General features: G+C 38.3%; 1 protein-coding gene across 31 annotated transcripts in view; it reads left to right on the top strand.

Moving 5' to 3' along the window:
• Nucleotides 1–23,734, top strand: part of SDCCAG8 (SHH signaling and ciliogenesis regulator SDCCAG8) — a 222,798-nt gene that overhangs the window by 131,180 nt on the left and 67,884 nt on the right. For 12 of the 31 annotated variants that reach the window (XR_011434146.1, XR_011434147.1, XR_011434145.1 and 9 more), the window contains exons 14-16: nucleotides 660–787; nucleotides 2,917–3,025; nucleotides 15,137–15,268. Coding sequence is in view for 20 of the 31 variants with exons in the window: in XM_070255718.1 (XP_070111819.1) it covers nucleotides 660–787; nucleotides 2,917–3,025; nucleotides 15,137–15,268 (369 nt within the window). In the remaining 11 variants the exon portion in view is untranslated. Of the gene's footprint in view, nucleotides 1–659; nucleotides 788–2,916; nucleotides 3,026–3,911; nucleotides 4,106–13,893; nucleotides 13,978–15,136; nucleotides 15,270–23,734 lie in introns of those variants that run through there. The other 19 variants (XR_011434143.1, XR_002805158.2, XR_011434144.1 and 16 more) reach the window with 4 other exon arrangements.

Below are 23,734 nucleotides of genomic sequence, written 5' to 3'. Positions count from 1 at the left end.
GTAGTTTCTTTCAAAGTGACCCAAAGCAGGTTTTATTATGAAGTGCTGGGGGAAGGTTTTCATTTTCATTTTCATATTTATATTCACATTATGTGGCCTAATGTGTGAAAATATTTAACAAAAACTTGCATGTGGTACTGCAGAATCATTTACTTGCCTCTAGATAGAATCTCCTAAATTGTATTTGAGATTCCATTTTAGGTTTGGGAGGAAAAGCAGAGGTGGTCTACAAAGCTTAGTTTGAAGACTTTAACTTTTGGTGTATTGAGTCATGCTGTTCCTATAACTAGGATGTTTAGGAAATGTTAACCATTCAGAAGTAGAAAGTCTAACTGGTGCTACGAAACATTGAGAATGTTATAGAAAAAGATGTGTGTGTTTTAAAATTACAAAATACCACTATGCAGTTGTCACGATTTTTTTTTATTTTTAAAGTTGTGTTCTTTAGTCCTTTGCATTTATGGCATGTATTTAATGTTGTATGAAAGCACCTTTGGATTTTCTCCCTAAAAGTGGGGGGGGGTGGTCTGTGGGAAGATTGTTGTCTTCTTATCCTTAACAATTTACAACATAACAGCTCTCTGTGGTCTGTTGGGGAAATGATGGGGGTTCATGCATCTGTAGATTAAATTTCTGTCTGTCTGCTCTCTGCTTTGTAGACTGGAAAAAGATAGCATTCAGCAGAGCTTTAGCAACGAAGCAAAGGCCCAGGCCCTTCAGGCCCAGCAAAGAGAGCAGGAGCTGACACAGAAGATGCAGCAAATGGAGGCCCAGCATGACAGAACTGGTAGGTGGTCGGGAAAGATTAGAGCACGGGCCCTGGCTCAGGAGCCGGCCCACGCCTCACTGTGAAATGACATCAGGAACACCTGTAACCTTTGGCTGGCCGAAGGGAGCAGATGCTAACTACACCGGAGATTCCGAATTACATATTAGTTAGCGTTTAAAAGAGAAAATGGAAAGTATTGCCCACTGTCTGTTGATTTCAGAGTGCTGCTCTCACATCTGTTGCACCATCTGGATTATGAGTTTATTTACCTGTGTTCAAGAAACGTAAAGCTGAGAGAGACCACAACAAAGTAGAAAAACAAAGGGCTTGTTTTTGGCTGGGTTTTCAGGCACACATGTTATATAAAGAAAATAGCATCAGAAGCTCTGCGGGAAATGCTCTGAGCTTACAGTTAGAGTCTCCTGAATAGCATTGAACAGTTCCCACAGTACACACATTATAGCTACTCTAAAAGCCTAATGAGTTTGCTTCAGCATCCAAACTGGAGAAAAGCTTTAGCCATTAATCGGTCCTTAATTCACTGTCGCAGCTGGATGTAATTCAGTGGCTCCAAATTGATATGTTCCTTTATTTAATCTTTGCAGCTTCGAACATTTTTAGCATTTGTATGATTTCCCCCTCCCCCAGCCCAATCTAGAGTGGTGTTTAATCCTCTGCATTCTTCAAGTTCTCGCAACCGCTGTTAAAATTCACTAATACAAGGCATCGACCACAGCTGGCAGCTTGGCTAAAAACTGCCATCTTTCATCACATTGGCACTGTTCTGCAGACTGAGTTGGCCAGTAACTCTTTACCTTTAATTTGAAAGTAAAATGCACTTTGAAAATAGGCAGTTTGATTTGCTCAGTCTCAGCGTTATGTGGTTCTTTCACTTTGGAGTTGTGTGTTCACAGACAGTGTTAGTCAAAACGAGACAGTGTCAGTCATTATAATTCCACACCACGTACTCCGAGCTGATTGTACTATTAAAACAAAAGTTTAATTGATCCAGTCTCTTCCAGAAAAATGTTGCTTCATTTTTAGTGCCTTGTTTTATTTTGCTTTGTATGCTATACGCTTTTTGCCAATCATTAGCTAAAATTGAAAAGAAATAAAGGGCCTTATTGAACCTTACCCTTAAAGATAATTTCCACATAATTTGATGTATACTATATTTGATGACATGGTAAAAAATTTTATTGCTTATCTTATCGGTGAAAAATTGCTAATGTAAAATGCGTTAAATGATCTGTTTACTTATAAAGAGGCAAACGTCATCGTGACTCACGTAATTCCCTCTGGCACTTTCAGTAGAGATTTCTTTTAACAGCGTTTGGCCAAAAGAAATGAAAACTCACCAGACTTAGTAAATGTTTTTCCCCTAAAAACAAAAGGAGGAAGTTAGAGGATAAATTATTGTTTGCCCCCACTCCTGGCAGGATCCTATGCTCAAGGAGTCTTGGGCAGCATCTCCGAGGGCTAGATAAGAGCCCTGTTTATCCTCACTGTTTAACTAGAGCCACCTTAAGAACACTGACGTGCATTGTGCACAAAAATATCACACTCTTCTGTTTCTTTGACCAGATCTTCATTGAAGCTCATGCTGTTGACAATGAAATCAAAATTCTAAGGAAAATTACGTATTTCACTTTCATAGTTAGAGAAGCGTGTACAAGAGGGGGTTGGTGAAATACATGAGTAAATATGAAACAGGAAGGGTGGGTTACAGCATGGAAGAGAGTTCCTCCCTGACTTCATCTCAGTTATCTGGTTGTGATCATTTTTGACACTCTGTGTATAGTAAAATTGTCAAAATAAAAAGACAATATTGCACATATTGCAAAGATAAAAGCATCTATGACTCTACTTGAGGTATTTGACAATTTATTAACATGTTAAAACATTACACCAAGCTGGTATGATCAAAAATGTTTTTTGTGTGTAATTATTAGGAAAATAAATGTCTCACAAGATTTAGTGTCTTGCCAGAGGAGTGGTCTTTTGACTTAGGACATGGAAAATGGTCTAGTGGCTTACAGGAAATGTGTGGTAGGAAGTGAGCACTTTCCCCACCGTCTGTGTGGGAGCACCGCAGAGCTACAACCATAAACATCTTATGTTGGTGGGGGGGTTATTGTTGTTTCTAGAAAATGAACAGTATTCATTGCTGACCTCCCAGAATACATTTTTGACAAAGTTAAAGGAAGAGTGCTGTACATTAGCCAAGAAACTGGAAAAAATTTCTCAAAAAAGCAGGTAGGTAATATTATACAATACTTTCAGAGTACTGTTTGTGTGAATACTGTAATTTTTCCTCAAAAAACAGCGTTTCCACTATTTTATCTAATGACAAAATTAGATATCTGTTTAGATACATTAGATAGATACATTTTCTGTGAAAATATTTTCTCTGTATAAACACTTTCTTAACTATCCATGCAGACACCTTGAGTTTTTTATGAATATGTATATGTACTATTATTTGACTTTTTTAATGTTTATAATTGAAAACTATAAAACTTCAGAAGACAAAGATCAAGATAGCAGTTTTTCTAGTAAAAGATGCAGGTAAACCAAGGAGTTTTAAAGTCTTATGTTGATATAGTTAAAACATTTTAATCTATTATCACAGTTCTCCATGAACTCGCAAAAGCTGTCTTTAGGTCAAATGATCATAGATGAAATGTGTATATATAAAAATAAAAGTAGACGATACTTTGAAATAAACTCAAACCATCCCTTCCTTCTTCTAAAATTGTTTTATTTTAGGAGAACAGCCATCATTCATTTTATAGGTTCTATGCTCTTTTGTAAATCCATTGATGGGGATCTCAGTGAATTTTTTCCTGGACCTTTTCTAAGCAGGTTTTCTCAATGAACGCTGTGTTTTATGCTCTGAACTGTAAGAAGCCTGAGTTCTCATCTCGGCTCTGACAGTAACTGTAATCTCAAACAAAGGTATTTGACCTGCTTGAACTGTGATTTCCTCTTGTAAATGAATCGTGTTGGACAGAGTCACTTTGAATTGAACTGTAAAAGTCAACATTCACGTAACTAGCTAGATGTCAATATCACCTTACAACGTAACCTAATGGAAAAATAACCTGTATATCTTTTCTGTATTTTTCTGAAACTCACTTAGATCTGCTCGGAGCAAACAGTATTGCTCAGTAAACTACTGACTTGGGTATCTCATTCAGAAGGAGTTTCCAGGAGGACCAGGGCCTGTCTGATCACTCTGAGCCCTGTCTGGGGCTCCTGCATCGATAAACTGGCTTAGTGATGGAATCCCCATCCCCGAATCTCCTGGGGAATCAGAGGGCTTCGGAATGCACGGTAGGCAGAGGCTCCTGTACCCACCCAGAGTGTGCTCTGACCTCTGTGCCTTCTTAGCAAATACTAAGTGAATATCTTGTTTGGGTAGGGAAAAAGCTTAGGGTGCCAAAATACCAGATATTTTTAGGAAATTTGGCAAGGAAACCCAAATGATATTGTCATGAAAGAGACACTCATAAAATATCAAGAGTAGCTATTCCTAACCAGAAATATTTAATTCACCTCACATAGATCCAAAAGTAAGTAATTTGTTAGAAACAAACAAACCAGATTATATAATCTAAGAAAGAAATTATATTGATCTTGGGTTTATAATATTCTATTATTTTAAGATTGCTCTGTGACTGATTATTGATTATCTTGCTCTGTATGAAGACATAATTCAGGAAATTGAAGTGTATAAAAGAGAAATAGGTGCTATATGCTTGGTATATATTATTTAAATCTCACAACAGCTTGAGACAGGAATTATTATCTTTTACAGATGAAGAGACCAATACAGTATTTAAAAAGCTGGTAAATGGGAAAGCGAGAGTTCTAACTTAGATGTTTCTGGTTCCAGTCTTTCTTACAATAAGTATAACATTTTACATCTACTACTAAGGAAAATCCAGGCCAACATAGTTATGATGGGAAAGTTTGGGAAAGAAAAATTAATCTTCGATTCCCGTGGAGAACTGGGCATGCTTGGCATGTGAGGGTTCCCCTGTGAGCCTGGGTCGACCTGTGCCCAGCGCCTCTTTTGCCTGCTCTGAATCTCTCAGCTTACCCTGTCCTGGTCCGTGAGCTTGAGCCTCAGCCCCTCTCCAGCTCCTCTCGCTTCTAGTCCCTCTAGCTCCTGACCACTACGTTATGAATTGAACGTGTTCCTTTTTGTCTGACACACAGATGGCACTCAATACATATTTATTGAATGAATGATTGAAACAAACAAGTGTGGTGCTACCCCCATCTCCCGAGCTGACTCTGGCTCCAGCCTGTTCCTTTGCTGACGACAGGCAGTGTGCGGGACAAAACACCGTGGCATTCAGAAAGAACTAGGTTTGAAGCTCGCTCTGCCACTTAGCTTCGTAACCTTGCGCACATTGCCTAATCTCTCCAAACCTCAGCTTCTCCGTCTGTGAAAACATTTCTAAAACCCATGTTGCAGGGTTGTTGTGGGAGTGAGCAGTATGTAGAGAGAGACACAGGTACACGTGTGTGTAAAGCGCGTAGCACAGTGCTTGACACCTGGGATGTGCAGTAGCGGCTGCTCGTGTCATTGACGGCATTGTGTTAAGGGTCTGGACTGGCCATTTGGGTATCACTTCACTTAGCTATTTTTGTTTTTGCCAGGGTCCAAGTGCCGTTTCTGACAAACGTAAAGTCTATACCACATGAAAACCTTTTTCTTTTTTTGCTGAGGAAGATTGGCCCTGAGCTAACATCTGTGCTGTCTTCCTCTGTTTTGTACGTGGGACACCACCACAGCATGGCTAGTGAGTGCAGTAGGTCCACACCCGGGATCTGAACCGTGTACCCAGGCTGCCGATGCAGAGTGTGTGGACCTGTAACCCTCAGCCACAGGCTAGCCGTGGGAACCTTTTTAGAGACAGAGCAGGAAAATGTGGGGCTGGTTGGTTTCAGGCCTGCTCAGGCGCCTTGCTGGGTAAATCGGGGTTTAAGAGGATCTCCTGCGACTTTCTGAGTTGGTCCAGAGCCACAGCCTGGCACCGAGCAAACACTTGATAAATTGTTGCTTATTATTGTTAAAACTTTTGAGGCCCCTAAAGTTTACAAAATAGCATTTTGTCTTCCTCACAAGAATGTAGTAGGTAGGATACGTTGTGATTTTAGGGCTTTCTTTTGTTTGTTTGTTTGTTTACTCTTAATTTCTTGTTGGTCCAGTCTCGTTTCCCACTGGCTCCCTCCATGAAGACTGTGAGATTTTCAAAACTCTTGCAAAATTTAACATTCCATTTTGATAGTACCCTCTGCTTTGAAACAACCTATAAAACTTGAAGGGCTCAGAGTGTTTCTTTTTAAATAAAAATTGTAACCTTCTTCAGCCCCGTGGCAGCCCTCCACGGTGTGCCTTACACTCCCATGTTAATCCTCTGGGATAAATCGTTGCCCCTGTGCTTGGAGCTGAGGCAGTCTTGGGGATTTTTGAGCATTCTAAAGTGTTGTCATAGTGGAAGCTTAGTCTCCAAAATAAGTGTTTAAACCATGTGGTAATTTTGAGCCAGATTTTCCTCAGCGAACTGTAGTAAAATTTTTCCTGAAAATAGGTGTATTTATTTTGTGTTGATCAACAATTTAAAACATTTTTTTGCTCCTCTTTTCTTACTAGTGACAGTTCTCTAAGAGTTTCGTGCTATTCAAAATGCCATACTAAATAAATGGATTCATACCGTTTAAAATAAGCTCCTTTTTACTCACAGAGCTGGCCATTTGAATAGAGCTCCCGCGGAATCGCTGGGAAAGCCGGCATTCTGGCTCACCATTCCTGTGTGTTCCTACTCTTGACCCCAGCCTCGTGCTGGGCTGCTCTGTGGAAGGGTTTAGAAACGGGTCCTCCATGTGTGTGTCTGCGGTATGAGTTTTCTCCCCAAGTGGACGTACCTCGCATTATGGCTGTGCTTATTGTTTCTGTTCCCTGGAAGCCCTCCACAGCGATTAGCACAGTCACTTTCTGCACAGTGTGCATTCCACACTGCGTGAGTGGTGTCTGTAACCCCAGGGTTTGTGAATGGCACGTCCCATTCTAAAACTAAAAATGAACTGCCAATTCCGTGCATTTTATATAGCTTATTTTTGACCACCAGGCAAGAGAACTAATTCCATTTTGCTTTTAATTGGCACCAGGCAGGCGTTCCGGCTGGTTTTAGTTGAAGCTCACATTAAACTTTAGCTACTTTTTCGTCTTTATTCCCCGGGACTCTGAGAGCCTTTTACGGTGATAGGGTGTTTTTTTGAAGTTGGTAAGTGGAGATATTTAAGTATCTTTGGTGCAACTGTGATTTTTCTTTATCCAAGTGAAGGAAGCGTTCCCTCTCCCCAGCACTTAGATGAATCAGCAGTAGAATGTTGCAGTCGATCTAAAGCATGGCCTGGGAAGCACTTGGACAGGCTGCGCGCTGGCTGGGAGCGAGCCTCTGCCAGCTGCAGAGTGCAGATCAAGCGTGTGCTGGGTTTTAGCCTCGCAACACTCGCACGTCGAAAAGAACAGGATACAGAGCACAGAACCCGGGTCGACGTGGTCTCGCTTCTCTTTCTTTTCCATTTTCACTTTCTGGGTTACTGGGCTTGTGGATTGATGTCTAACACTGCCTATTGTGTATTTGTGATTTGCGTTTTGTAATTAAGAGGAACAATGGGAGTCCACTGGGTCTCGTTATATATAATGGTTGGTTTAATTTGTTTCACTTCTATCTTGTTAATTGTAAATTGATCATTAAGAGTTGAATTCTAATCTGTCACCAGGGTTGTGGGTATTGAGGCTAGAGCAATGATCCTGCTTTTAATCACTGATGATGAGAAACAAATTTTATAATTTTGGTACATATTGCAGTTCATATATTTTAACACTGTATTTTATGGTGTTATAAATATTGTTAAATGACTTTTAGTGTAGTTTTACTGTGTAGACTATAATGTATAAATTATATTACTGTTTTGGCAACAGGAGGTATCCAACTGTGTGAGTTTAATTGAAGTAAAGAACACACACCCGGTTGAACTATTTTTTTTCTCTTTTATGTTTAGATGATGCTAGGTTGGGATACTACAAAAATTATATTCTGCAAGAAGAGACTGATATTGGCCTCTAATAATTGTTATCCAAAGTCAAATGACAAGCTAAAAGGATAAAAAATTAAGGTGTCATGTTTTCTCTTAAAAAGCAATTATCACTGTAATCCTAATTATAGTAGTAAAATGTTATACTTCATGCAAATGCAATTACACAATATAACTGGTATATAAAAATGCAGGCAAAAGTTCATGCTTCTGTAAAGCCAGAAATTGCCTAAATTTTCTATGAAAATGGATTAGAGTCAATTATCCTTTTATATGATGCTAGGATAACCACGCTGCAGATGTAACCTCAGTAAGAGAAACTTGTAAGTTTATTCTTTGAACTTTTCAAATGTCTAGTTCTTTTAATATATAAGGGGCTCTACACAGATAAAAGCTGATGTGCATGCACGTATACCAAATTCTTATTGGACGTTGGAAGTTCATAGGCAAATTACCATTATAAACAAAGAAAAAAATATGCAAAGCAAAGAAAATATTTTAGCAATAAAATACCTGACAGTAATATATACTTTACAAATAACATTTATATTTTTGTGATTGTACAAGTAAGACATCCTCAAATTAGGGCATTTGGGTATAAACACAAAGAAGGAAGTTTTAAGGAAAAAATTTCCTGTGATATTATCATCCAACTATTGTTAACTTTTGACATATTTCTTTTCGGTCATCTTCCGTGTGTGTGTATGCATGTGTTTATATTGTGAGTGAGATCATCCTACATAGACATCACCTGATATTATCTAATGAACATTTCTCTACATCAGTAAATGCTCTGGAAACATAATTTTAGTTGAATCATTTGTTTGGATAATAATTCATTAGACACGATGTTTCCAATTTTTAACAGTTATGGATAATAATAATTTTGAACTTGAATCTGAATTTTTGATGATTCCCTTACTAGAGCTATCTAAAAGGATCGCTAGTCTAAAAACTACAAACTCTTTTAAGGCTATTAATGTGTAGCACTTTGCTCAAGTACTGCACTAAATTCTGCCCACTATATATCAGTAGGTGACAAAAAGAAGTGAGAGATTAAAAAAGAGGCGGGAAGCCATATTGCACAGTGGGTGGAAATGCCCTTCTAGAGTGGAGACCACTGTTTGCATCTGGGCTTGGCTCATCATCAGTGGGTGACCAGAGGCAAATCATTAAACCTCATATTTACTTCACAGAGGAAAGGAAATAACACTTACCTTGTAGGGGTGTTTGAGATCATTACCGTGAAGGATGGATTCCTCTATCTAGCTTAGTGTCAGCATACAATAAATATTTGACCATAATCTGGTTTTATTACACATTTCTTTGAATAATGGTGAAATTGAATATTTTATAAAAGTTTGTTGATCATTTATGTCTTCCTCTGTGAATATTTTTCATATTCCTTGTGTATTTTTTCATTGGAATTTTGATAAAGAGTTAGGGTAACACGTTATTAAATGATGCTTCTAATCTTCATTTGTCTCATGTTTTTATGTGTTATCTCAGGTCATTTTTTTAATTTTGAAAACTTTGTTCCCAGATATTTTTGGTTTTTATGATTTTTTTCAATATCAAAATGACTTTATTTTTTGTTTTAGATGCATGTCCATTGTAAAAATTCAGAAAATATGAAAAAGGAAAATTTTTTTTTAAATTTGTAACCCTGATGCCTAGAGATAATCAATATTGTGGTATACATGTCAAAATATTTCGTAAATTATAAAATGGAGTCACTTTACATGTGTAGATTTTTAATATTTTCCTTTCTTCCCAATATTGCATATTTTTAGGTCAATAAATAACACATATAGATAGCCACATTATGAGAATAGCATCTGATATTCCATTTTGTTCATGATGTCATTTGCCTTGCAGAAGCTTTTTAGTCTGTTGTGGTCCCATTTGTTTATTTTTTCTTGTGATTCCCTTGCCTAAGTAGACATGGCGTTCGAAAAGATGCTGCTAAGACTGATGTCAAAGAGTGTACTCCTATATTTTCTAGGAGTTTTATGGCTTCAGGTCTTACATTCAAGTCTTTAGTCCATTTTGGGTTAATTTTTTGTATGGCATAAGATAACGGTCTACTTTCTTTCTTTTGCATGTGGCTGTCCGTTTTCCCAACACCGTTTATTGAAGAGGGTTTCCTCTCCTTTGTCGAAGATTAGCTGTCCATAGATGTGTCGTTTTATTTATGGGTTTTCAATTCTGTTCCATTGATCTCTGTGTCTATTTTTCTGCCAGTACTATGCTGTTTTGTTTACTGTAGCTTTGTAGTATGTTTTGAAGTCAGGAATTGCAATGCCTCCAGCTTTGTTCTTTTTTCTCAGGATTCCTTCAGCTATTCAGGATCCTTTGTTGTTCCACATAGGTTTTAGGATTCTTTGTTCTGTTTCCATGAAGATTCTGACTGGGATTGCATTGAATCTGTAGATTGCTTTAGGTAATATGGACATTTTAGCTATGTTTATTCTTCCAATCCATGAGCATGGAATATTTTTCCATTTATTTATGTTGTCTTCGATTTGTTTCAATAATGTCTTATAGTTACCAGTGTATGGGTCTTTCACCTCCTTGGTTAAGTTTATTCCTAGCTATTTTATTCTTTTTGTTGCAATTATAAATGGGATTGTATTCTTGACTTCTCTTTCTGCGAGCTTGTTATTAGTGTATAGAAATGCAACTGATTTTTGTAAGTTGATTTTGGATGATTTTTTGTGTAGTGGTTGCTGTGAGGTTTGTATAAAAGATCTCACAAATAAGATAGTCTGTTTTCTGATAGCCTCTTATCTCCATTTAGAGCCTAAGCAGGTTCCAGCCGTTTCTTCTTGCTCTTCTCAGTTACTGTTGCCACAAATTGTTCTTTTCTGTGTTGTGAGTTTGTGACTAAATTATTTATAGTTATTTTTGATGCTTTCCTTCCCTTTGTCTTTTATGTTATAATTAAGTATTTACTAACCTATTCTGATATAAAGCAGCAATTTTCTGATTTTATCTGTCTATTTATCTCCTTGCTCAAGGTTTTGTAAACTTTTGCTTTTTAGTTTCTCATGGGAGGACTCCTTTCAATGTTTCTTCTAAGGCAGGCCTAGTGGTGATGAACTCCCTCAGCTTTTATTTATCTGGGAAAGCGTTAACTTCTCCATCGTATCTGAAGGATAGTTTTGCTGGATAGAGGATTCTTGGCTGAAAGTTTTTGACTTTCAGTTTTTTTAGTTTATCATTCAGTTATCCCCTAGCCTCTAAGTTTTCTGCTGAGACATCTGCTGAAAGCCTGATAGAGATTCCTTTGCAGGTTATTTTCTTCTGCATTACTGCCCTTAATATTTTTTCTTTGTCATTGATTTTTGTCAGTTTTAATATTATATGCCTTGCAGAAGGTGTTTTTGCATTGATGTAATTAGGAGTTCTATTGACTTCACATACTTGTAAGTCCACTTCCTTTCAGGTTTGGGAAGTCCTCAGCTATTATTTCTTTGAGCAAGCTCTCTGCTCCTTTCTCCCTGTCTTCTCCGTCTGGAATACCTATAATCCTTATGTTACTTTTCCTAATTGAGTTGGATATTTCTCAAAGAATTTCTTCATTTTTTTAAGAATCTTAGTTCTCTCTCCTCCTCCACCTGAAGCATTTCTATATTTCTATTTTCTAAGTGAGTCCTCCGTAATGTCAGTTCTATTTTTTATGGATTGTAGGTTATTTTTTATCTCATTAATTTTGTTCTTCATATCCAGAATTTGTTTGTTTTTTTTTAGAATTCCAATCTCTTTGGTAAAGTATTCCTTCTACTCATTGATTTTATTCCTGAGCTCATTGAACTGTCTTTCTGAGTTTTCTTGTAACTTGTTGAGTTTCTTTATGACAACTAATATGAATTCTCTGTCATTTAGATTGTACATTTCTTTGACTTCAGGCTTGGTTTCTGGAGTCTTGTTATTTTCCTTCTGCTCTGAAGTGTTAATGTAATTCTTCATGGTGTTTGATGAATTGATCCTTTGCTCCAGGGCGTTTGTAGTAGTATTGGGTCACAGATTCCACCTGCCACTGCTGGTAGTGGGCAGGAGCTGTGTTTTCTGATCCCACTTCATCTGCTGGAAGTTGTGCTGGTAGGGCTCCTCTGTGTTTGCACACTGGCCACAGCCGCTTGGCAGGTCATGCACTCACATGCAGCTGGAGCCTCTGTGCTCTGCCAGCAGGGTTGCTCTCATGCAGAAGCACTGTGCTTTGCGGGGGACTGGCTGAGCTGCTGCACTAGCGGGAGGCATGGGGCACTTTGTTTCACATGCAGGCTGGCTCTGTGTTTGTGGGCAGTTTGGCTGAGCTGCTGCACTTGGTGGGGGCTCCCCTATGGGGGCTGAGCTGCACCACTCAGTGGGGAGCATTCCCACAGATGGGGCTGCTCGCATGCTGGGTTCTCCCGTGGGCTGGAAAGTATTGGCGCACAGGCCAGGCTGCCCCATCTCCTCTTACAGTTGCACCAGCCACTGAGTAAGGACCCAAGACCTGGGTCTGTGCTGCTGGTAAGGGGAAGGGGTCCACTCACCTAGTTCCACTGCTTCCTGTGGATCCAGTCCCCCCACCTTCAGACTGTATGGTTGTGTGGATCTCTCAGACATCCTATTGTGCTGTGTAGGGAATCCTCTGTTGGTTAAGGAATGTCATTTAGTTGTAATTTAGAGGAGAAACAAAGGGAACAACTCACTCTCTCATGATGCTGATGTTACTCCACTGATATTCCTTTGTATAAGTAATATAACCAGTCTTCTGTTGACAGATTTCTGGGTTAAGTTTTCAGATATTGGGGGTTGCAGAGCAAGATTGCTTCTAGAAACAATGTTAAAATGAACATTTTCATGAAAACATATTTTTTTGTTCAAAAGTTTTATGTTTTTATGTTGTAAAATCTATGTTTCCTTTGTGAGTTTTATTTTAAAAAGTGACTTTTTTTTCTAGGAAAGTACCTGAGAACAGATAAATGTTCTTCTGCATTTTTTCCTAATCTGGTTTAAGGATATTTTTTGTCCTTTTGAAATTTATTTAAGTGCATATTGTGATAGGAAATACTAATCTTGGATAAACACTAAATTGACAATTTCTTAAAACTGCCCTTAAATTCTATTTTCTTTGTGATCTTAAAAGGAGAAGTATAAGCTATTATTAACTGATTTAGAGTATTTCGGATATAGGTAAATTATTATTAGGAGAAGCAAATGTCGATTGAGTGCTTGATCTGAGCTTGAAAATGAGATAATCCTTGCCCTCGTGTATAATCTAGTAAGAAAGATGAGGCACAGGGCACAATTAAGAGGAATCAATTTTAAGCTAACGTATGCATAAAAGCTAGAGGAAGTTTTTAAAAATGTGCTGACATATTGGGAACTGCAAAGTATTAATCAGAGTAAGCTTCCTTTGAGATGACACTTGGACCAAGATGAAAACAAAATCAGGAATGAGGTGAACTTAAAGTGAGAGGTTTCTTCATATGTGTGAAGCAGCTTGGTCCTTGCAACGAATTTCCTTAGCAAATCCAAATCTTTTCTTGACCAAGAAGAAAAGCCTATCTTGCCTAATAGAGGAATCCTTTCTTTGGATGGAAGCAATTTTACATCAAGCATCTTACTTAAACGTCAAGACACAAACCAATCATTTTAATGTGCAAGAGTTTTAAAGTTTCAGTTCTAACCTGAGAGGTAGTGGAGCATGCGGAGGGGTGGCAGTGAGAGCAGTGCTTAATCAGAACACGGACAGGGATAGAATTTCTCTTGGATATATGCCTTTCTGATCTTCAGATTTTGAGACTTGAGATAGTTATCAGAGACACTGAAGAGGTAGCGTATTTCCTGAGGGACATCAACCATCACCAAAGTAGATACCTGTGATCACAGCTGAAATATGTGAAGACCGGAAGAAGGCTGGAGGAGTAGCGCCTGACTTAGCAGAGTAGAGGACGATAAAGCTTGAGTGTCTGCAGCGGGGGAGAGGATTGTGAAGCAAGCTGATCTGCTTTCAGGATTCTGGAAAATCTTGGAAGGCAGGAGTGGAACATAGGGCTGAAACCAAAATTGGCAGTTCCACCTCTACTCCAAGCCACCAGGTGACTATCCCTCCTCCACCCAGAAAATTGGGGGCTTTCTCTCTGAAGAGCTTAAACCAGGAGGCTTTGGTTAAAATAGGGGCAGTGAAGTTAGAATAGAGGGATTCGTAGAAAGTCTGCGTTCTGAAAGGTGAGATCCCACCCCTCTATTTGTAAACAGCTCCTTGACCCCTGATGGTTAGGGTTACACACACCAAGCAGGAAACGGTAGGATCCTTCTCTTGAGAAACAAAATGACCACAGAGGAGAGAATTACAGCTACGTGTAACTGGTAATCTCCCATAGGAAAAGATGGCTTGCCACTCAGTCGGTCTACACTGAAGCCCACTCATTTGGGGAAAATAAATGTACATAAGTGCAATTGTAATCATAATATACTGCGTAGACAGCAAGGAGCAATATGTAGGTAGTCATTATGATGAAAATGCTGATATTGATTTAACCACAAACTGAAATACTAGTAATTACATTAACAGGCTGGAGATGGGGGAAGGGCCATAAAAAAGAGTTTAATCTTCATCTACCATCATGAATCAGTAGAAATTTCTTAATTGATGGAACAAGCAATATTGATATAAGAAAATTTAGAAATACAGAGGTGAATACCAGAAGAATTAGCTTTAAAAAAATTGAAAGTATTTGTCACTGCTTAGCTGGAATGGGGGTCGGGGGCAGAAGACTGCCATTTTTCATTATTATGCCTTTTGGATCTATATGATTTTAATCATGTGCCATTAAATTAGCCAGGTTAATTAAAGGAAACATTCTCTGTGATAGAGCTTAGGCGTGGGGTTGCTCCTTTAACAGCGTCGTGGCTGGCCTGTAATAGGCACTCAGTAAATATTTGGTAAATGAAAGATCGCCTTTTTAAAAAGGGATCTGACCATTATCATTTTTGTCTCATTCCTTGGAGAAGCCATCACTGCTGTTGTTAGAGTTGTTATTCCTTTATCTGTCTACCCTTTGAGTCTCTGCAATGCTTATCTCCCCCTACTAGACGTTTTTCAGTTTCTGAAATATTTTATTTTACATAGAATGATTTGTATTTACGTTATGTTTAAGTACAGAGTTTAATACAATCTTGAGGTTATACGATAAAAACATCCTCTGATAATAAGAACCTTTGACATCTATCATTTCTGTGTTTTCACCTCTCCAGATCTGAAATAGCTCAGCTCAGTCAAGAAAAAAGGTACGCTTGTGACCGACTGGAGAAGTTGCAGAGAAGAAATGATGAATTGGAGGAACAGTGTGTCCAACATGGGAGACTGCATGAGATAATGAAGCAAAGGTAATCAAGGTTTAATAATCAACTCAGAGGCCGTATATTGAATGTGTTTGGTTCACAGATAGAACAGGAATTGCTGTGGAATAAATAAAATTCAGGATCACTGTGCTATTCAAGGGACATGCTCAAAATCTAACGCTTTTATGTATTTATGCTTTCTCAACTCAGGTGGTTCTTACAATACACGGAGAGGAGAGCACAGCCCCTCTTTACTATTCTCCAATGACACAGACTTAGATTTAACACCGACTGTAGGCAAACCAGCTACCTTTAAGGTGTGAGTTGGTAATGTTGTAATATGGGGAATTTCACAACTTCTCTTCTAGAAGTTAGGTTTTGTACATTTTTTGTAAGATGAAACATGTAGCAGGCCTAAGAAAGTTCAATATCTTAATCACAGGTTGCGCTGAGAGTATTGCTAGAGTCAGGATTTGACTCCAAACCACTACTTTGAGGAAGTTACTTGACCTGTCTGAACACCCGTTTCTTGATCTATGTATTGGGGCTAATAATACCCACTTTGCAGTTGGATATAAAGATCAAGCGGAATATATGTAAAACACCTGGCTCATAATAGCCATCTGCGAAATGGCATCAGTGGGATTTACTCTCTTTTTCTAGATGAAGAAACTTAGGCTCAGAGAGACTAGTGAATTTGCTCAAAGTGACAGATTAAGTGATATCGTTCAAACTTGAATCTTGAACTTTTGGCTCCAAATTCCTTTCCTTTTTAGAGCAGTATTTTCCCTTATTATTTCCTATAAATGTGTTATTACTAATTTCTGTGTAATGATGGATTTCCCTGGAAAAAAAAATCTCGGTATTTTGCACCATATGCTGAATTGATTTCGGCCGATGTGCACTTCCGCACGGCGACCGCAGCCAGCCTTCCGGGGAGCGGGGCTCAGCCTGCAGCTCCGTGCCACCCCAATCCAGCTCCAGCACACCCTGAGCTTTCTCTGTTTCAGAAACAATTGTTGATGTAGTTGAGAGAAAATGAAAATATCTATGGACTCCTTTTATTTTTTACTTTTTAATTTAAAGTAAACATAAAATCCTTGGGGAGGGGGCAGGTAATTTACAACTTTGATCACTTGCTCTATTGAATAGAAGAAAGACAGTCAGAAAATGGCGCTGCTTTTTAGTCACCAAAATACTAAATGTGGATATATTTGCAAGGTAAGGATCCTTCATTAATTTATTCATTAAAATATTTACTTAAGCCCAGACAGGCCAGGAGTCAGCAAACTTTTTCTGTCAAGGGGCGGAGAGTAAAATAGAGGCTTTGTGGGTCACACGTGGTCTCTATCTGTCACACAGTCTTCTTTGTTTTGTTTTTATTTTTGTTTTTTACAGCGCTTTACAAAAACAAAAACCATTCTTAGCTAAAGGGCCAACAAAACAATCCAGAGGATTCGGCTCTTGGGCTGTAATTTGCCTCTGTACAAGACAACCAAGGCATCTTTCTAATATTTCTTTTCTCACATCTGTATATTGCTTTAGAGTTCACAAAATACACACATTGTCTTGCCTTGAAACAAACTGGAAAGTAGCTGTTATTATCATCTCCATTTCCAGATGGAGAACTAAGGCTCAGAAAGATAAAGTTGCCAACTGAAGGTCAGATAGCAAATTAATCATTCATTCATTCACCAAATATTTGTAGATCGCTACTATGTGTCATGTTCTCCACCACATGCTGGAATAAAATAGCAAAGTAAATATTGTTCCCAGTCTAATGGAGCTCACAGCCTTATAGGGACGATGGATATTGATAAAGAATTTCACAACTATCTAATTAATCACAGTAACGATCAGATCTATAAAAGGGAAGTGTAGTTTGTCGTATAAGCACATTTAATAAGGGGACTTCTCGTGATCAGGAAAAGTTTCAGTAAGAAAATGCTTGAAATGAAAAAACTTCAAGTGGATCTGTAAGCCATGGCATAGGGATTTTTAGCCTTCTAGAGCAGGAGCTGGCAAACTGCCCCAGCCCACAGCCTCTTTTGTGTGGCTCAGGACGTAGTCGTGCTCGTTCATTTACAGATCGTCTGGGGCTGCTTTGGCACTACAATGTCAGAGTTGGGGAGCTGAGTCACAGGCTGTGACCTACTGGCTCACAAAGCCTAAAATATTTGCCGTCTGACCCTCTCCTAAAAAATTTGCCAGCTCCTGTTCTAGAGAAAGGAAAATTGTAAAATTGAAGATCCTGAGGTCGGGCTTTTGAGGAAGGAAAAAACTGTGTTTAACGTAAAGAATGAGGGAAAGAATGGCATGGGAGGAGGGCGGGGGCAGGGCCTTTACGTTTCTTTTAAAGATTTTATTTTTCCTTGTTCTCCCTAAAGCCCCCGGTACATAGTTGCATACTTTTAGTTGTGGGTCCTTCTAGTTGTGGCATATGGGACGCTGCCCCAGTATGGCCTGATGAGCTGTGCCATGTCCGCACCCGGGATCCGAACCAGCAAAACCCCAGGCCACCGAAATGGAGCCCTCGAGCCCAACCACTCTGCCACGGGGCCGGCCCCCAGGGCCTTTAAGTTTTTATTATAGACCTTTTACCTTATTCTATTACTAAAGGGAAGAAATTTAAAGTTTTTTAAAAAAAATAAAGGGGAATAATGTGATCAAGTTGCATTTTAAAAATAGCATTCCAGCTCCAGAGTGGCTAATGGATTGGAGCAGAGCCATCCTGTTTACACAAGAACAGCTAGGAAGCTACCAGAGCAGTTAGCCAAGTGATGATGAAGGCTTGCTCTTGAAGTGCTAATGATGGCGACAGAAGTAAACAGATTGGTGAAATATTTAGGCGAAATCAACAGGACTTAATAGTTGAGTAGCTATGTTGGGTGAAGAAGGGGGCATATTCTTGATGTGAACAATGGATGCATAATGCTGCCACTTACTGAGAACTAGAGCACGCTCCAAAGAAGCATGTTTGTGGTCAAGATGGCCTGGGTTTGGGATGAGACCAAGTGTTAAGCTGTGGCCGTGTTCAAATGCATTGAACAAATGGCTACATTGAGTAAGCATGTGGACTTAGGGGACTAAGCTCAGGAGGAAGGTCTAGGCTAGAGATAGACGTCTCCATTAGCCTATAGAAGATATCTGAAACCTTGGGAGTAAATGAGGTCACCTGGAGAATAAAAGGAAGAAGGAAGAAGGGCTTACTGAATCTTAAAGGACAATATTTTTTAAAGGTAAGGTAGAGGTTAGCAAATGAGTCTGAGACAAGTAACCTGAGAAATAAGTGGAAACTGGAAGAGCACATTATCATGCATGCCAAGGGATGGAAATGCTTCAGGAAAGGAAGTGATCAACCAGATGCTGCTGAGTGATTAAATCAGACTGAAAAGTATCCATTGGACTTAGTGACATGGACATTACTGGTTATGCTAACAAAAATAGTTTTAGTAGAAGAGTAAGTACAGAAACCCTATTAGAATGGATTGAAAAGTTAGTCTGCGTTGAAAAACCGAAACAGCAAATTTAAACCACTTTTTCGTGAGATTTGCCTACAAGGGAAAGCGGGAAGCAAGAGAGAGCAAGAGAGATATACAAACCAACTGGTGGTGGGAAGATGTACTGGAAGGGGCGTTTTGGAACAGAGAATCTTTTGTTTTAAGTTAGAGTAGATATGAATGTATTAAATTCTGAATGTAAGATCCTTAAGTTGTAAAGGCAGGAAAGTTACATTTTCCAACTGGTGGTTTGGAACCCCTGGTATCTACAGAGGCACTCCAGGGAATTCATGTTAAAAATAGCTATGACATTTTTTTTCTAGTTATGTTTTAAAATGAGTATTGATTCATATATTTCCCCCTAGAAAATAGAACCATGTGAGAGCTCCACAGTGTGTACAGAGGGAACGACCACCAGAGCCCGTAGAGGCGCACTGAGCCTGCTCGAGTGCTCTCACGCCCCCAGCAATCCTGGCTGTTTGTCAGCTATACAGCTTCATGTCGTTCTTTTCTTTCTTTCTTATATTAATGTATTATTTAAACTATATACATAAAAACCATTGGCTGGGGGCTGGCCCCGTGACCAAGTGGTTAAGTTCGCGTGCTCTGCTGCAGGCAGTCCAGTGTTTCGTTGGTTCGAATCCTGGGCGCGAACATGGCTCTGCTCATCAGACCACACTGAGGCAGCGTCCCACATGCCACAACTAGAAGGACCCACAACGAAGAATATACAACTATGTACTGGGGGGCTTTGGGGAGAAAAAAGGAAAAAAATTAAAAAATCTTTAAAAAAAAAAAAAAACCATTGGCTGAAGACATGAAGCTGCTGATTGAAATGTAACAAACTAATAAGGAGTTTAAAATTGGTAATTCTTCTATAAATTAACCTCAGAATAACCTTTACCAAATCTGTAAGTTGTATTTTTCTAATAGAAATTTTATTCCTCAAAAATAAATGTTAAAAATAGGAAATGTTATATTGATTTTTATCTAATTTGACATTTCATTTTTGGAGAATAGTCTTACTATTCATTATTTTGAAAACTACTTAAAGACTGAAATATTAACCTTTATCTCATCATTTAAAAACAAAACAAGACAAAATAGAATGCAACAAGGTTTAAAAAGAGTTATACACCTCAACCGAGTAGGATTTATCCCAAGTATACAGGGCTGCTTTAACATTCAAAAATCAGTTAATGTAATTTATCACATTAATAGGCTAAATAAGAAAAATCACACAATTATATCAATAGATGCAGAAAAAACATTTGACAAAATCCAAAACCCATTCGTGATAAAAACTCTCGGTAAAATAGAAATAGAGGGAAACTTCATCAACTTGATAAAGAATGCCTACAAACAACCTACTGCTAACATCATACTGAGTGGTGAGAAACTTGAAGCTTTCCCAGAGAAATCAGGTACAAGGCAAGGATGTTCCTTCTCCCCACTCCTTTTCAATATCATCCTGGAAGTTCTCACTAATGCAATAAGACAAGAAAAGGAAATAAAAGGTGTACAAATTGAAAAGGAAGATGTAAAACTGTCTTTGTTTGCAGGTGACATGATCACCTATGTAGAAAATCTGAAAGAATCAACAAAAAAATCCTGGAACTAATAAGCAATTATAGCAGGGTTGCAGGATATAAGGTTAATATACAAAAGTCAATTGGTTTCATATATACCAGCAATGAACAAGTGGAATTTTAAATTAAAAACAAAATACCATTTACATTAGCACCCCAAAAATGAAATACTTAGCTTTAAATCTAATGAAATATGTACAAGATCTATATGAGGAAAACTACAAGACTCTGATGAAAGAAATCAAAGGAGAACTAAATAAATTAAGAGATAATCCATGTTTAATAATAAGAAGACAAAATGTTGTCAAAATGTCAGTTCTTCCCAACTTGATCTATAGATTTCAAGACAATCCCAATCAAAATCCAAGCAAGTTATTTTGTGGATATTGACAAACTGATTCTAAAGTTTGTATGGAGAGGCAAATGACCCAGAATAGGCAACACAATTTCAGTGTAATGAAGGAGAAGAACAAAGTTGGAGGACTGAGATTGTCTGAATTTAAGACTTACTATAAAGCTGCAGTAATCAAGTCAGTGTGGTATTTGAAAAAGAACAGACAAATAGATCAATGAAACAGAATATGTAGGCCAGAAATATACCCACATAAATATAGTCAACTGATCTTTGATGAAGGAGAAAAGGCAATACAATGGAGCAAAGATAATCTTTTCAACAAGTGGTTTTGGAACCAGGCATCCAACATGCAAAAAAAAAAAAAGAATCTAGACGCATCTCTTACACGTACACAAAAATTAACTCAAATGGAGCACAGAAAGGGGGCTGGCCCCGTGGCCGAGTGGTTGAGTTCGTGTGCTCCGCTGCAGGCGGCCCAGTGTTTCTTTGGTTCGAATCCTGGGCGTGGACATGGCACTGCTCATCAAGCCACGCTGAGGCAGCGTCCCACATGCCACAACTAGAAGGACCCACAACGAAGAATATACAACTATGTACTGGGGGGCTTTGGGGAGAAAAAGGAAAAAAATCTTTAAAAAAAAAAATGGAGCACAGAAAGAATCCATTGGAAAACTATTAGAAATAATCAACAGCTACAGCAAAATTGCAGGGTATAAAATCAACCTACATAAATCAGTAGCATTTCTATACTCTAACAACGAACTAACAGACAAAGAACTCAAGAACACAATCCCATTCACAATCATAACAAAAAAATAAAATACCTTGGGGTAAATTTAACCAAGGAAGTGAAAGACGTATACAATAAAAACTACAAGACTTTCCTGAAAGAAATTGATGACAACATAAAGAGATGGAAAGACATTCCATGTACATGGATTGGAAGAATAAACATAGTTAAAATGTCCATTCTACCTAAAGCAATCTACAGATTCAACACTATCCCAATCAGAATCCCAATCACATTCTTTAGAGAAATAGAACCAAGAATCCTAACATTCATATGGGGTAACCAAAGACCCCGAATCGCTAAAGCAATCCTGAGAAAAAAGAAAAAAGCTGCAGGCATCACAATCCCTGACTTGAAAACATACTACAAAGCTACAGTAATCAAAACAGCATGGGACTGGTACAAAAACAGGTGCACAGATCAATGGAACAGAATTGAAAGCCCAGAAATAAAACCACACATCTATGGACAGCTAATCTTCAACCAAGGAGCTGAGGGCCTACAATGGAGAAAAGAAAGTCTCTTCAACAAATGGTGCTGGGATAACTGAACAGCCACATGTAAAATAATGAAAATTGACCATTCTTTTTCACCATTCACAAAAATAAACTCAAGATGGATCAAAGGCCTAAAGATAAGACCTGAAACCATAAGGGCTCTAGAAGAAAATATAGGCAGTACACTCTTTGACATCAGTGTCAAAAGGATCTTTTCAGACACCATGTCTTCTCAGACAAGGGAAACAATAGAAAGAGTAAACAAATGGGACTTCATTGGACTAAAGAGCTTCTTCAAGGCAAGGGAAAACAGGATTGAAACAAAAAGACAGCCCACCAACTGGGAAAAAATATTTGCAAGTCATATATCCAACAAAGAGTTAATCTCTATACTATATAAAGAACTCACACAACTCAACAACAAAAAATCAAACAAACCAATCAAAAAATGGGCAGGGGACATAAAGAGAAATTTCTCCAAAGAAGATATATGGATGGCCAATAGACACATGAAAAGATGCTCATCATTACTAATCATCAGGGAAATGCAAATCAAATCTACACTAAGATATCACCTTACACCCATTAGAATGGCAAAAATAACCAAAACAAAAAGTGACAAATGTTGGAGAGGTTGTGGAGGAAAAAGCACCCTCATATGCTGCTGATGGGAATGCAAACTGGTGCAGCCACTATGGAAAACAGTATAGAGATTTCTCAAAAAATTAAAAATAGAAATACTGTATGACCCAGCCATCCCGTTGCTGGGTATCTATCCAAAGAACTTGAAATCAGCAATTCCAAAAGTCCCATGCACCACTATGTTCATTGCAGCATTATTTACAATAGCCAAGATGTGGAAGCAACATAAGTGCCCATCAACTGATGATTGGATAAAGAAGATATGGTATATATATATACAATGGACTATTACTCAGCCATAATAAAGGATAAAATCGTCCCATTCACAACAACATGGATGGACCTTGAGGGTATTATGTTAGGTGAAATAAGCCAGATAGAGAAAGACAATCTCTGTATGACTCCACTCATAAGTGGAAGTTAAACATGTAGACAAAGAGAACAGATTAGTGGTTACCAGGGTAAAGGGAGGGTGAGGGGTAGGCACAAAGGGTGAAGGGGTGCACCTACAACATGACTGACAGACAATAATGTACAACTGAAATTTCACAAGGTTGTAAACTATCATAATCTTTATAAAAAGTAAAAAAAAAAAAAAATGGAGCACAGACCTAAATATAAAACACAAAACTATGAAACTCCATTAAAATTAAAAACTTAAGCTTTGAAAAAGACATTGTCAAGAGAATGAGTAGACAGGCCACAGACTGGGAGAAAATATTTGCGAAAGACACATCTGATAAAGGACTATTATCCAAAATATAAGAAGAACTCTTAAAACTCATCAACAAGAACATGAACAACCAATGAAAATAGTGGGCCAAAGACACCTCACCAATGAAGAGATACAGGTGTCAAATAAGTTTATGAAAAGATACTCCACATCATATATGATCAGGGAAATGCAAATTAAAACTATGAGGAGATACCACTACATACCTAGGCTGGCCAAAATCTGGAACACTGACAACAAGTGCTGTTAAGGGTGTGGAGCAACAGGAACTCTCATTTATTGCTGGCAGGAATGCAAAATGGTGCAGTCACTTTGGAAGACAGTTTGGCAGTTTCTTATAAAACTAAACATACAGCCCAGGAATCATGCTCCTTGGTATTTTCCCAAAGGAGTTGAAAACTTACC

Source organism: Equus caballus, chromosome 30 (genome assembly GCF_041296265.1).
Source record: "Equus caballus isolate H_3958 breed thoroughbred chromosome 30, TB-T2T, whole genome shotgun sequence".
Taxonomy (NCBI): Eukaryota; Metazoa; Chordata; class Mammalia; order Perissodactyla; family Equidae; genus Equus; species Equus caballus.
This window is presented reverse-complemented; position numbering and strand designations above follow the sequence as displayed.